Source organism: Monocercomonoides exilis (genome assembly GCF_001643675.1).
Source record: "Monocercomonoides exilis strain PA203 chromosome Unknown scaffold26-1319188, whole genome shotgun sequence".
Taxonomy (NCBI): domain Eukaryota; phylum Preaxostyla; order Oxymonadida; family Polymastigidae; genus Monocercomonoides; species Monocercomonoides exilis.
Window position 1 is genome coordinate 1,044,412 of NW_027150571.1, and position 15,552 is coordinate 1,059,963.

The following is a 15,552-nucleotide window of genomic DNA, read 5'->3' on the forward strand; positions in this document are numbered from 1 at the left end:
CCATATTGGAAAACAGCCACTCGCTCCTAACTCTGCAGAAAAAATCCATGCTCTTCTGCAGTGCCATAACTCGCATGGATGTATCTGTGGTTGTGCTTAATAGTAGCTCAAACATGATCTTGCTGCAGCAAATAATTTATCAAAAATCTTCACTTGTATAATTAAAGGTTGCATACCTTTATTTATTTACTCCATCAGTCAAATATTTTTTTCTCTGATTTGCTTGCTTTGAGACAAAAACACAAAATGGCAAAAGAGGTTTATCCTTCTGTGTTGCATAAAAAATTTGATTTCGTATTTTTGAATCATTTGATGCGAATATTAACGGCAATTCTGAAAAATGAATTCATTTGTTATTTTTGATTCATTTTGTGATTTCACAGCCAACTTCAATGAAACCTTTATTTCTAGGCACGCCATTTCATTTTGTTAATGATTGTTTTTAATATTTTTGAACATATTTTAGAAAAACTATCTCAACTTAAGAATTGCACTAAAGATGAGCAGAAACAGAAAATCGAAGAAATGAATGAAATGATTGATGAAATGAACGAGGATGAAATCAGATTCATTTTCACAAATGAACTGTTCAATGAAATAGATCAAATGATTGAAGAAAAGATAATATCAATGGAAAATGCAATCTTGTTGTTGAAGATCGTTGGATATAGCAAAGTTATAAAAAATAATTGGCTTTTCTGTTTTCAAAAGTCTTCATTGAATAGAAGATTTGAAAAGATAATTGTTGAAGAAGAACAGAAAAAAGAAGAAAAGAATGAAAAGCTGATGATTGATCTTTGCGAATGCTATCTTTTGCTTAACAAAGGAATTTCTTTGGAATTACATTCAATTTGTAGGTCTCATCTTCTGAAGGTTGCATTGAAGAAAGAGGGAAACGAGGAAATGCAAAAAGAGGTGGAAATCGCTTTATTGGCGTTGAGCAATTTTAGTAAATATGTTAGAACATTTTTTATTTCATTTTTTATTTCATTTTTTATTTCATTTTTTAATAGCTTTCTGTCAATTTTTTTGAAAATGAAAGGATGCAAAAACTTTTCATGGATGAAATCAGAGAGATCATTCAATATCATCAAGAGCATCACAATCTGACACGACTCGCCTATCAATCTGCTTGGAAAATTTTGACGGACAGATTTTGGGATGAGAAAGGCTTACTAGGAGTAATTGAAAATGAGCTGCATTTTGCGAGAGAAGCAGGAAGAGAATTGGAAGAGCTGATGAAATGTGTGGATTGGAAGAGAGAGAAAGAAGAGGATAGAGAAAAAGAAACGAAAGAAGAGCTTGTTTTGATGAGATGGCTCAATAAGTTGGAGTTTTATTTTCACTTTCACGAATCGAGGAATGAAGAATATATTGGGCTTATCAGAAGCATTTTGAAATTATTTCGAGCATCAAAGGATAATCACAGAGACATATGCAATAAATGCTTTTATTTATTTGGAATAATTGTTTATGGAGTGGCATTGAGTGTTGATTGCTTGTTAAAAGGCGGTGTTATTAATGCTGTTTTGGAGGAGATTCAGCGGCAAACACTAAATGATGAAATTATACAGGAATGCTTGAATTTTTTTTATGCAATATTAAGGCGATTGAAAAAAGAAGAGGATGATGAAATTGAAGAAGCGAAACGACAAATTGTCAAAATGGAGTTGCATGAAAAGATGGAAGAAGAAGGGTACGAAGACATCTTACTGAGCTTTCATAAAGGTATTCGTGATTTTTCTGTATTTTATGCAGAGCTTATTTAACTTTGAATATTTCTGATTATTTTGTGAGCTTTTGAGAAAATTCATTGTATTTCGCAGCTCCGTATTTTTATTTTTTCTTTTTTGTATTCATCCCACGAAATCGAAAACAATTGAATCAATTTGTTTGAATTATATTTACCCCACGAAGGTTGAACTTTTTTAGATCAATAAAACTTAAAATGAAATTACATACAAATGCTTCAAACATTTGTGTGGAGGAAAAAAAACAGGTGCAATGAAATCTATCTTTTTCCTCTTCATCTTCTTTGACATCTTCTTCTTCTCAAAGAAATAATCAGTCAATTAATTTTCACAATGCATTTTATCTTTTTCTCCGAATTTCACTCAATCACTTATTCTGCAATGAACAAAAGAAAAAAAATTGATTCGCAATTTAGAGATAGGGTTATTATTTTGTCTTGACCCTTTTTCTTTATTCTGACCCAAAAAAAAAATGAAGTGTCAAAAGTTCAAAAAATAGCATAATTAAAAGAAAACAAAATCAGAATAAATTCTTCTGATAACTTTCCTTTTTCCTTCACCTCGATTTAATGCGGTATCTTTTTTTTTATCTTCAGAATCATCGTTTTTCACATGAAGAAATCTTCTTTTTATTTTTTTCTTTTCATCCACAACAGTCTTCACTTCATCTTTCTCCTTTTCATCCATTTCATTTTTCTTTTCAATATTCATTTTCAAATGATTTTCCCATTTTTTTAAAAGATTATCGTCGGTTATCACTTTTCCATAAAAGTTGAATCTATTTCTTCGGGATGGAAGAGGGGAAATTGAAGATTCGGGCAGTTTCAAAAGAACTGGCCCAGAAGAATTGTGAAGAACACCGCTGCAGACAAAAGCTTTCTAAATAACAAAAAGAGATAATGCTGTGTGGATGGCTTGATTTAGAACGTCGGAAGTTGCAGCTCGTTTAGAAGAAGATGAAGAGGAAAGTTGATCTTCAAATCTGTTTGTCAATTCAGATTTGAACACAGCGAACACTCCTCTGTCCAGTGGTTGACAGAGGTGTGTACTGTGTGGCACGAAGGTTAAAATGTCGACTTGTTGTTTTTGGAATTCTCGCCAGATCGATGGATCTGCGCGAGATGCATGCGAATCAAGGAGAAGAATGTGTTCGCTTTCTTGTGACATGCGCTTTCTTCTTTCGATGATCGAAGGTAGAAGAATGGTGAGAGCATTCCTTTTAAAGCACACGTTATCCATCCAGCTGCTTCCATTTGCACATATTTTCAGCGTTGGAGATAACTATCTTTTTAGTCCGTCAAGCAGGTTTACACTTGGCTACAAAATTACAGAAGGAAAGGCATATCCGTCCGCTGCAACAGTTGCCACGAATGTAGAATTAATCATTCTTGGTAATTCTTTGGTGAAACCTGCTTTTGTATCTGCAGTATGCACAACAAGCTGTTTTGAGTCTGTGGGAACGCGCATTGAAGATTCATCGATGTTTATAATTAAAGCTAAATTTTAATGGAACTTTTCATGCAGCTCGTCGAGTGTTTTATACCAGGGTTTTAAAGCACTTCTGCACGAAACAGCCAGTCTGTTGATGTCCAAATTCTTCGGCGTTCCAGTCATCAGCTCAGGATAACGCTTGACAAAGCCATTCATGGCTGACATTGAAACTTCGGTAAATGGTGCGTCTTCGTCATCGATGTCATTTATAACATTTTCTATCTGAAAAACAAATAATAAAAACATATAAATAAAAATAAAGCAAACCAATTCTCTTGTATTTTTTAACGTTAAACATGTTCCAGACTTTGCTTCAATGTGAATAATATCCAAAACTCTATGTTCCTTTTCGCCCACAACTGCTGCAGGTCTGCCAATTTTTCCAACCAGCCTTCCTTTTCTCAGATCTCCAACTGCATTCTTTATTCCAGTGCGACTAAATTCCTTAGAATTGATAGCATCAGTTATACGAACAACTCCATCAACAACGATATGAGTCATTCGCTCCAGCCGACTGTGATACTTCCTGTACTTGCGAAAAGACATTGCTCTCTGTAATTTTTTCTGTCCTTCTTTTTATTTAGTTTCTGTAGATATTTTCATTTTTTAATAATATTTTCAAGATCATAATAATTTTTTATTTTTTTAAATTGAAACGAAATAAAAAAAATCGAAAAATAACATTTTTAACAAACAAAAAATTTTATGCCCCATGAAACCCTCCAATTCCACACAGAAGTTCAATGAAGGGGCTAAACCCCTCCATCTCCCCCCCAAGCGAAATTGGGTTTGTTTCAAAATGGATTTATTTTTATCTTTTGAATTCATAAATATACGAAAAATTCTTTTTAAATATGAAATTGTGGGGGAAAAATACAGATTCAGTGAAAAATTATACTGATATTTTAAAAAAAAGGTTAAGAGAAAATTATTTCCATTTTTTAAAAAATTTCATGGAAATGTGATTTATTCGACTTCGTGTTAATAATCTCAAGGAGAAAGAAGAACAAATCGACACCTCTTTCAATTACACCAACTATAAAAAATTTTGAATAACAGTTATTCAAAGAAATACTTTTGAAACAAGTCATTTGGCTTTTTTATTGATAAACAGTTTTCTCATAATAATAGCTTGGATTAAGAAAAGATCAAAGAGTCAGAATTAGCATCAAAAAAAAAAAAAAAAAAAAAAAAAAAAAAAAAAAAAAAAACATTCTTTTTTTTTATCAAATGCACAATAATGATGATTTTTCATTTTCGAATAAAGAAATTTTATAAAAAAATCTGAATATATTTCAATTTTCATCGTATGTATATTTAGATGAATTTTGAATTGAAATTTTCTATTTGAATAAATCCAACTTATTTGAATGAACTGTGTTTTTCTTAAATGAAGTCATGTTATTTTAAATGGTTGAAGTTACACTTGAATAAAGTGCGATACACTTTAATAAATAATTTTTGAAAAAGCGGTGAACACTATCAATAAAATTTCATGTTTTTTCTTTCACTTTATCAACAAAAAAAGAAATGAAAAACTCTTGAAAATAGAGATGTTTCTTTATCCTCAAAAAAAATTTCTGACATGTTTCAAGATGATTTTGTTTGATAGAATGAACTCGAAATATAGAATATTTTATGCTTATTCTTGTTATTCTGTTCTATTTTCAACTTTTTAACTTTTTTTGATCTCTGTGTAATAAAATATAAAAAACAAAAATTTGTTTCTATTGATGTTCGCGGAGTAATCAACTGCAAACAAAGCATATATTTCTGAAAAGCTCAGTTGAGTTGACAGATTGATGCAGCATTATACTTCACCACTTTCTCCGTTGACAGGATATATAATATTTTCATTTATTGATTTATTTCACAAAGCCTCCATATTCTTCTCGACCTCTTTTTCCATTCTCTTCTCCACTGCTCTTCTTGTAATATCTCCATCGTCACCATTCCAAATGCCTTTGGATCTTTTCTGATGTTATCATTTTCAATCTTTCTCAGATATTCTGCTTCATTCTTTGCATTCCACAATCGAACATCCAATATCATTGATGCATTCAGAACAATTAATAATGCCGCAACAAGCACAAGCGCAATCACAATCAACAACCAATAAGATTTTCCTTCTTTTCCTCCTTTAACAAGTTTTCCATCTCCCTTTAGCTCAGATTCAGTTCTGTTCTTTAGGATAAATGCCTCCGATAATAAAAGAGAATCAATCTTTCCAAACAAGATCTTTACATATACTTTCATTGCTTCTTTCGCGTTGTAACAATTGATGATGGAATGGATGTGTGAAACTCTATTTCACCTGCAAACCCTTCTGACTGCAGCGGATTCACCTGCAGCTTGTGAACCGAGACATCGAAGGAATTAACCTGGAGGGACAAGCCACAGGGCAGAAGCAAGGAATTATAAAGATCAACGGCAAGGGTACTGCCTTGCAGGCGAAACTTCACTGAAGCCAGCTGTGGAATGAAAAGCACTGATTCTCTTTCTCAGGCCAAGCCTTCGAAGGTGTAATCATCGTCCGCAATTCACGTCGAAGTTCTGAAGAAAGCCATCCCCGCCTTTCAGGCTTTGAATGAACAGTAGTGCATGGTCTGAGCAGGCGATGTCGTTCCTCGTGGATGGATAGCATGTGCATTTGGGTTGTTATTGGTAAACAATCCAAATTGCACGAAGATGCTTCCAATTGACACAGACAGCCCTCCTTTCAATGAATTGGCGATTGTGGTGTCTTTCATTTATCCTGAACAATTGAGAAGATCAACCATCGATCCGCTCCACTGGCATAGCTCTTCTGATCGCTTGTCGTTCGTTCTCAGCTCTGACGCGCTTGCTGCTCCGTCGAATACGCACAAAGACATGCAAGTATCTGTCAAATCTGTCAACGCCGCAATGAAACATTTTTTATACGAAGAAGCACACATTTTGTTCGAGCATTTCTTCAACTCCAGCAACAAAGACAAAGATGAGACAGCCAAACAGCACGGGCCAAGCGAATCTCGGGTTATGTTTTTTAATGAAGAGTGTTTCAACCGAAATGCTGAGTCATTCGACGTCACGCTCACTGCGCACCCATCCCCAAGCATCGTGTTAGAAATTGTCAACAAATTCACATCCGCATCCGTTTCTTGGCATTTAACAGAAACCAACGATTCACTTGAAATGCGCGTATCATCAAATTCCAAATGAATGCCCTGGATGTTTGAATGATCTCCTGAACAGTCTGAGGAAAGCACAATCAAGCTTTCTTTGCTCTCTGCATTCCTGACTTGAACCTTCTGCAGCTGGCAGTCTTTGCAGTTGCGAAGAATTAGGCATAATCGCTGAGCGCTGCAATTGAATGCATGCACCTACTGCATTGAGAGGTTCGCCAGATTGCGGAAGTCCAATAACGCACTAGAATTCACATCTGTGAAATTCAGAAACGCACACGAGAAATATTGCCCACAACTTGCTGCCAGGCATGAAGAACTGAGATAGTGGCCAGCAAAAGTGCAGTCAGACATCGTCAATCTTCCCCACTCATTTCAACAATCGAGCAATTCAGTTCAATTTCAGATCCTTCACCAGAAGCTTCTTGAGCAAATATTGTATCGTCAATCAACAAGTTGACATCAGCAAGCGACAGCAACCTCAAATGCGGAGAAGAAAAAGCGCTTCAAAATGAAAACGTCAGAAATTTTATTTTCACTATCGACGAATACGAAATGAGACTTCCCATCTTGCTTTCGATGATGAGGTTCATTAGAATATCCACTCCAATGCCTTCAGGATCCAGCTGCTCGATTGAGACATCGCTTGTGCTTGCTTCTCCTGACGCCACAGCGCTTTTGTCAATCAGCAAATTGCTGCAAACCGAAGGAATTATGTGGGGAAGCGCAGAATTCAACGAAATGCATGGTTCTCTCATTGCACCACACTGGCGCGTGTCAGAGGCATTGTCGACTGAAGAAGATGCAAATATCGTTTCGCTCTGATACACAACTACAAGCAGCAGAAGATCTTGCTCTTCGCAATAGTTGGTTGCGGTGCAACTCTACATGGTAAGATCCCGAACAAACGGAGGTCTGAAGTCGAGCTGGATGAGCTCGATGCTGATTTGAGATTTAATATTCGTGCATCTCACATACAGGTCTCGTCCTGTGAATGCCTTGTTGTTCATGAAAGTTGTGTTTTCCAAGAGGAACGGCAAAGGACTGTCGCATGCGATTGTTGAGCAATCCAGAAATATTGCTCCTCCTCTAACGGTCGCTGAGCAGAAGTATTCAAAGACAGCCAAAAAACGACATTTGAAAAATCCTTCTTTGTTCGATTTCGTGATCATTCCTCCACCGCTCTCGCTTTGGCTGTTTCCACAGTTCTTCATCGATGTGTTTTGCACAGACACGCTGCAAGGCTCGCCGCCAGTGCAGCTGATGATGGATGGCTCAGATGGTGCATTTTGGAGAAGCGAATGGAGCGTGCAGCATTTCAGTTGCACTGTTGGACTGCCACCTTCATTCAATCTCTGCGACTCGCCTCTCCACTCAGCCTGCACCAGCACAGACACAATGCTTTTGCACATAGGTTCAATATTGCTCATCGAGACATTCGTCAAGTTAATGCTGCTCTCATGATATGCCATTATAATGTGACTTTTGCACTTGATAGATTGGAACGAGCAGAATGACAATTCGCATGTTCCAGACAAGCAGGCAACAACACAATAAGGAATATCTGCTGGAGAAGCTCAGGTAAATAGCAAGAGAAAAGCGGTTGAACTACGTTCATTATTCAATGAAATAATGAAGACATGTTTCTTTGTTTTTTTATCTTTTTCAAAAAATAATATCAATTTCACATATTGTCTGATTATTTTTTCCAGTCTTTTAATGCCATTGAGCCGATAAAAGTGAAAATACCAGTTGTTTGCATATATGTTGATGCAATCCAATTTGTCGTTCAACAATTTTCAATTTGCTAATTTTACTCAAATAAAAAGAATATTATTCATTTCATAATTCACGAAATTCTTCTTTTCATCAATTTTTTAAAATGTAAAAACATGTGGATTACATAATTAGAAGGTGTAACAATCAACGAATGAAACCTTGATATGTTTTGAATCGTTTGTTGGTGAAAAAGAATTATAATAGTTCAAAAAATATTTCGATCCTTATGATCTTTGAAAGTATTTTGTGAAAACAACAAAAATCATTTCCAAAACAACCTTTTCAACATTCAAATAAAATTTGTTTGTTTTTGCAATCAATTTTATACACATTTAAAATACATGTTTTTTATCAAATTTTTCGCAACTCAAATGTACTCGGTCTATGATTGAATATGTTTTCAATAATTCTTTTTCTGTTTATGATTATATTTTTTTATCAAAAGATCATAAAACAAAACTCGAGCAAAAACAAATTCTTTTAAGAATAATATAAAAAATTCTGTTGTCCATTTTATTGTGTTGTCAACAATTCAAAAATTGAAGATATAAGAAAATTAACAAATAAAAAATAATTATTTTCTAAAAAAAAAGTCTCTTATTCTGTTATCAGCCAATAATATGTGTGACTGTGTTTCAAAGATAAGGAATAAATGAATTTAATTTCAATTGGTTAGAATATTTTTGTTTTTTTCTATTAAATAGTTTTTTTTCGAAGAAAACAGATAAAAATATCTGTAAAAATATTTTGTATTCAAATAACTTTTGGAATTAATTCCTAAAAAATATTTCAGTTTTCAAAAAGAAAGAAGGTTTCAATTGACAACATGACACAAAAAAATATTCCATTTGGAAACACAAGCACATGCTTAAAAATTTGTTCGCAAATATATTCACAAAAACGAACACATATACACTTTTCACAAATATATAATTAATTGATCACAAAATGTACAATTATCATTTTACTATTTGTATTTTAAAAATGAAATCATGAAATGCGACAATGATATTCATGACAAGCCAGATCCAGAAAGAGAATTTTGTGGTTCAACAGGTGATTGGCATGTGTGACTATCAATCGAGCGAGGATGCATTGGAACTTGCTTGAATCTATCAGGCACCCAATCTATCTTTTGAATGTCTTCTGAGGACTTGATATTAGTTTCTATTCCTGTTGCATTTTCTTTGAAGGAAGTTAAGACTTTTGATGAATCAAGAATATATCTCCTAGAAGTTTTTTGAGTATCTCTTTCGCTCTGTTGTCTCTCTTGCTGCTTAACTTTTTCCTCTTTCATTTCTTTCAGGACAACTTCACGATCTCTCATTGTGATGCAATTCACGGGGCAGATTGCTTCACATAACCCACAGCCCACACACGTAGGTGAAACAATGGGAATGCGAAGTGCTCGATCAAAAGCAATGCTAAAGTACCCGCTGTCAAAACACGCAATATGGCAAAGTCCGCAACGAATACAATGAGTCAGACTGATTGAAGACATCAGCCTGATGGTACCTTGAGAGGAAATAGAAGATGAATTACACCCAGACATTGAATGAGAAGAGAAAGATGAATCAGAATGATCCATTAAGGAAGAAATAGGCTCCACAGAATCGATTTTGGAGCCAATAAGAAAGGACAATGGATTAGATTCTTCAATTTTTTTGAGAGAAGAGCTGCACATCTGACAATTTGATTGCATTTTCCTGCTTTTGTCCCACTTTTGCATCCATTTAGTTCCATCTTTTTCCTCTTGAACAGCTTCAGGATCTCTTTCGCTCCAACTTGTATGTTTGATTTTAACCACATGAGATGAAAGCCTACTCGAATCTCTCCTTTTTTCATCCTTTGGACAGAAACATCCATACTCGTTGTTCTCATCAGCGTTTCCACAGTAGTCAAAATGCACATTTAATCCATCGCACACAGGAAGAGGTGCTGATACGATTTCTTCAATGTCTGACGAAATTTTTCGTTCCTTGAAAGGTCCAAAGGAAGTATCTGGAGTTAAACGGGTGGAAAGCATTGGTGGGAACGGATGATGACTCCAGAAAGTGAACGGAGGGACGAATGAAAGAGATGGCAGCGTATTTTGAGATTCATCAGAAGGCAAATAATCTTCTTTTGAAGAAGAGAAAGTGGAAGCAGCAACAGAGAAAGAAGAAGAAGAAGACGAGTTTAATTCATCAATTTTCTTTTTATTCTTCTCATTAGCTTCTTTCTCTCTTTCAAACTCTACAAAATTTCTAACCGTGTGCCTCATTGACTCTTCCATTACAAACCATTTCAGCCCTGTTAAAATAGGCTGTAACGACATTTCAAATCCCTTTGCGAATAAAAGCGACGAAGCAACAACAAGCGAAGCTCCGTGCTGTAGCGCAGAAAAGACATCCGAGCCGTTCTGAATGCCACCGCTGAAAATAAGCGGTACAAGAGGAAAATGATCCTTATTTGGAAGCATATTTAAATAAATGCTGAACGGAGAAGACGATGAACCAGATAAACCATTAGAATTCCAGTTCTGCGATCGAATTGCCTTGTCATTGAAGCGCTTGGAGATGTTTGTAACAGCAGAAAGTGCAAATGGATAAAGTGATGTACCATCTATGGCGGAATACGTGGTTATTGGATCGTCTTGAAGGAGGCGAAAACTACCATTGTGCTTTCCATTAGACAATATAGCTTCCGGCTCTTTCACAGTAACATCAGGTGGATGAGAATTGTTATCCTTTGGCAATGTTAAGTTTACTTTCGGATAAGAATTTGTTTCATTTTCTGATGAAGCAGATTTTGAATCGCTAGTTTTAATTAAAGGAAGCAAGCTATGTCCAGTTTGTGCATTCGACTGAAGTATTCCTGCAATTGGAGACACAGCCACAAGGCAGATCAAAGAAGGAAGATGAGAAAGCGGAGAAGAAGCCGAAAGGAATGAGTCGATTCGACTCGTAACAGAAACAAGACTCGATCCTTGTTTCAAATCATTTGAAGCACCTATCATTATTTGTGCAGTGTCTGTCTTAAATTTGTTGCTCATGGGGAATTCTTGTTCGCTTGGCTTGATTCCTTTCAACGCATTATCAATAGCAAGAACTCTTCTGGTGTTCAGCGAAGCAACAATTGCTGAAAGAAGATTGAGCGAATCTGTTGTATGGTTGGACAGCTTCACAAATAATGGAATAGAAAGTGCAGAAGAAAGTGCGGAAAGCAGCGAATGAATGCAAAATGGGCAGAAGGAGAAGCTGCTTGAATTAGACAAGAACGAAGGAGACTCGTTGAAAGCCTCTGAATTGCATAACCCAGAAAGCCAATCTGCTGATGGTGAAGAAGAAAGTGGAGAAAAAGGCGATTCATCGGGAAAAGAAGAGGGAGAGCTGTAGTCACAAGAACCTTCACCAAAGCAGCAAGGACACAAACGAACAATCTTCTTTTTGTACTCTTTTCCCTGTTCAACAGAATCAATTTCCACAGTATTTCTTTTCTTTTCGTCGACAAAAATTTCGAAATGATTAGGAATCACAATTTCAACTCCGTCCGCTCCTGCGTCTTGCAGCTTTTGTCCAGCATCTACCCAAGTATGCAACCATTCGGAATGAATAAAGCGCTGATGTCTCAGGAACGAGGAAACAGAAGATTTGGAAAGAGTGCAAAAAGAAACATCAGATGAAGATGAGGAAGAGGAAGAAAATGCATAATCGCTTCGCACAATTTCGCCATCAAGCGGACTGAGTGCAAGATGCGAACAACTTTTCACGATAACTTCCTTTTCATCTGTTGAATTTGATCGTTTTGAAGAATCTTTTTCCATTTCCTTCACATAATCCAACACAACATTCTCCACTTCTGCTTTCCCAGACACCGCCAGAGACACAACCACTGCTCTGTTCTTCCATTCCTTTTTCAGCTTCGGCAGCTCCTTCTGCCAGTAGCCTACATCTTTCTCCCCTTTCTCATCGAGAAACGCAAATGCAGCCATTGACGACGAGCCAGATGAGCCTGCACTCGACGTTGGCTGGTGCACAGAACGCCGCCCGCCACCGACACGCGGAATGGGAAGGCGTGTCAATGAAAACGAGGTTCGATCGATGGATGAGCAGTGGTTGTGGTGGGCTGATGAGGCATTGGATGATGAAGAGGGCTGATGTTGTAAAGAAGAAGAAGAAGAAGAAGAAATAGAGTCTTCAAGGCTCGATTTATTTTCATCAGAACTACAACTGCATTCCTTCGAGTTATTCTCTTTCCGTTCACCCAATTCGATGTTGAATGGAATGGCAACGGTTTTTGTTACAACAAATGCATATCCGTTTTGGAATGCTTTTTTGATGCGAATGGCTGAGTCTGTGCTTTGCGAGGCAGCAATTCCAACAGGATGTGGGAGAGAAAAAGGAAATATACTGAATGTGGAAAAGGGGAGCGAAGACGAAGGTTTGCTGTTCGGCTGAGAAAAACGTGAGATTGAAGATTGAATTAATTCTGAAGACATAGAGGTTGATTTTGATTGAGCCAATGAAGAAGCAGAGGAAGTATCAGATGGAGGGAAAGATGGTGGAACAGAAAGATCAACCAAATCAACTGCTGTGGTGAGAGGGGGTAAAGAAGGTGGTTGAGGAATGGACGAAGATGACGAAATAGTGGATAAAAAAGAAGAGTAAACTGACGGAGCCATCAAAGTCGAGGAAGAAATATCTTCCTCAATTTCTTTTTCTTTTTCGTCATCCTTCTTCACATTTCCTTCACTTCTATGCAAATTATTACCTTCTCTCTCCTCACTTTCTTCACTTTCTGCCCTTCTTACTCTCCTTTCCCTTGCCATCTTATCCTTCACACCGTCTTCTCCACTGAGCCTTCTATGAATGCTCCACGCTGCAATCTTGCCGTCGTTCACTGCTTCGACTACAGACGAAGAGTGAGCGCAGTCACCGCCACACCAAATGTTCAAAAGGGGTGTTTCGAGTGTGATGGGATGTACACACAAGCTGCGGGTCGCAGCGGAGAGAGGGAGAGGGTGGAGCGGAGAGTCTGAGGAGGCGATGATGAAATTGGAGGAGGAAGAAGAAGAAATATTATTATTATTATTGTTTATATAATTTATATTTGAAGAAGAAGAAGAAGAAGAAGATGGAATTGAACTGGAACGAGAATCTTTGTTGGTTCGCGCAGACTGGACAGAAATTGTGGTTGTGGTTATATTTGCGTCTTTTGAAGAGCCATCTTGTTGTTGCTGAGGAGGTTGTGAAGTTGTGGTTAGGTATTTCGTCTGTGATGCACTGAGAGGTGGCGGTGGAAGAAAAGGGAGTGAATTAATATCAGAAGAGGAAGAGGAAAAGGAAGAAGAGGAAGAGGACGAAGATGCAGATGATGTGGAAACAGATGTTTTTGCAGAAACTGAAAATGATGAACCGACTGGAAGTTGAGATCCCAATGCAGTAATTAAATAGTCAAAATACAGCGTTCGCGTCTGATTGTTGTCCTTTACATATTCCCATTCCACAACTGTGGATATGACTTCTTCTTCTTCTTCTTCTTTAACTTTTATACTGTTATTTCCGGATTCTTTGTTTTTGCTTTGGTTGTCTGCTGATGAGTTATCTGATGATGAGTCATCTGCTCTCTTCATCTTCTTCACTTTCTTTCGTATTTCCTTTGCCACTTTCTTTTTGATCATCAAGTCGCACACTAAAGCAACTGCTTTTTTCACTTTGATTTTCTTTGAAGAACTGTTTTCTCTATCATTCACATTAAAGCCGTTTTCAAATTTGAAATCAAACCCATTCTCATTCACTTCCTCTGAATCCACTTCCTGTTCTTCGACAATAACCTCCCTTGGCGCATGACAGCCCAGAATCTCCACTTTGTCTCTAAGGATGTTTGTGAGCTCATCTTCGTTCATTCGCATGTCCGATACCCCTCTCCGCACAACCAGTGAGACTTGCTCTGCCCCGCACCGAAAGGCCGACTGTGCTGTATCTGCAGCCACATCGCCAGCGCCCACAACAAGCACCCTCCCGTGCAGCCTCGGAAATGGAGGGATTTTCCTGGGCAGCCCATGCCGTTCACTCCATTCCCACAGACATTCCTTTGTGGATGCACAGAATGCTCCGAGAAACGACTTGCTGGTGAACACATTAATACAGTTCTGTGCGTTTCGGAAGACTGATGGGATAACTGACTCTGGGTTGCCCATACCAACGAAAATCGCCCCGAATTTTGTGGGCCAATCAGTTTTCTGCTCATTTCTCGTTTGATCAAAAGATTGAGTTATTTCTGATTTTTGCCTTGTTGAGTTGTAGTTGTTACACATTTGATTTGAATAAGTCTCGTCGAGGAAGCGATCAACATCAAACAACGTTTTAAGATGAATATCACGTCCTAATTCCACTCCGCAGTGAAATTTAACTCCTAAATCTTCGATAAATCTTATTTCCTCTAACGTTACTCGATGAGGAATTCGGAACTCAGCAATCTCGGCAGCTGGTGTTCCACCTGGAAACAAATGTCGTTCGAAAATATGAATATTGTTGTATCCAATTCGAGCAAGATAAGTCGCACAGGAAAGTGAGGCTGGACCAGAACCTATTAAAGCAATTGGAGTGCAATGATATTTGTTTTGTTGCTGCCAACTTAATATAGGCCTAAATATTGGGAGTTTTGTTCTTGAAAACACTTCTAAAATTGCCTTATGAAGCTCTGGTATATGAATGGCTCCGAGATGCGAATCCGCTAAAACACAGGATCCACGACAAGAACTACTTGTTGCACAAAGATAGCCGCAAGACCATGCAAGAGGATTTGTTGTCAATATTAATTTTGCAGCAAGATAAAAATCTCCTTCTTGAAGTGCATTATGAGCATGCGAAACATCAAGCTGAGTTCTGCAAGAAGAAACACATGGTGCTTCATAACATTTTAAACATCTTTGAGCCTCATTTATTGCCTCATCAATGCTATATGTCCTTGAGACGCATCTTAAATCATTCAGTCGTTCTGTTCCTTCAATTGGTCTGACTCTACGGAAATACAATGCGGATTCTCTCGCTTCTTTTGTTGATCTAATAAGAACAGCCCGCTTTGCTGTTTGAGGAATAGAAACATCGTTTTCCGTTATCATGCTTGGTACAAATAGTCGTTAATCATTTTTACTAAACAGAATATCTGCTAAAAACATCCGCAGATGAAAACTTATCAATAAATTAAATTTATAATGGCAGATATAAACATGGTTGTTCTCGAATGGAATCAACATAAATTAATAATCATTATAGTTTCATTAAAAATAAGCATTGATTTTTGCAAATAACATATACATAATGATGGTTACAGTGATCAATTATTTTTCGTTTGCAGTCGTTTTACATTGCGAGGAAAGTAAT

At 37.0% G+C, this 15,552-nt stretch overlaps 4 protein-coding genes across 4 annotated transcripts; 1 reads left to right on the plus strand and 3 right to left on the minus strand.

Annotated features, from left to right (window-relative positions):
- Positions 1–3,254: 3,254 nt before the first annotated feature.
- MONOS_8910 (uncharacterized protein) lies at positions 3,255–3,788 on the minus strand (the record flags this gene model as incomplete). Its single annotated transcript, XM_067879359.1, has 2 exons — positions 3,255–3,464; positions 3,510–3,788. 2 exons carry the CDS (start codon positions 3,786–3,788, stop codon positions 3,255–3,257), a joined length of 489 nt encoding a protein of 162 aa, XP_067726373.1.
- A 3,227-nt stretch (positions 3,789–7,015) lies between these two features.
- Positions 7,016–7,231, plus strand: MONOS_8911 (uncharacterized protein; the record flags this gene model as incomplete). Its single annotated transcript, XM_067879360.1, has 1 exon — positions 7,016–7,231. One exon carries the CDS (start codon positions 7,016–7,018, stop codon positions 7,229–7,231), a length of 216 nt encoding a protein of 71 aa, XP_067726374.1.
- Positions 7,232–7,290: 59 nt separating this feature from the next.
- On the minus strand, positions 7,291–7,878 carry MONOS_8912 (uncharacterized protein; the record flags this gene model as incomplete). Its single annotated transcript, XM_067879361.1, has 1 exon — positions 7,291–7,878. One exon carries the CDS (start codon positions 7,876–7,878, stop codon positions 7,291–7,293), a length of 588 nt encoding a protein of 195 aa, XP_067726375.1.
- An 811-nt stretch (positions 7,879–8,689) lies between these two features.
- On the minus strand, positions 8,690–15,385 carry MONOS_8913 (dihydropyrimidine dehydrogenase (NAD+)). The gene has a single exon (XM_067879362.1). It carries the CDS (start codon positions 15,288–15,290, stop codon positions 9,198–9,200), a length of 6,093 nt encoding a protein of 2,030 aa, XP_067726376.1. The 5' UTR covers positions 15,291–15,385; the 3' UTR covers positions 8,690–9,197.
- Positions 15,386–15,552: the final 167 nt, after the last annotated feature.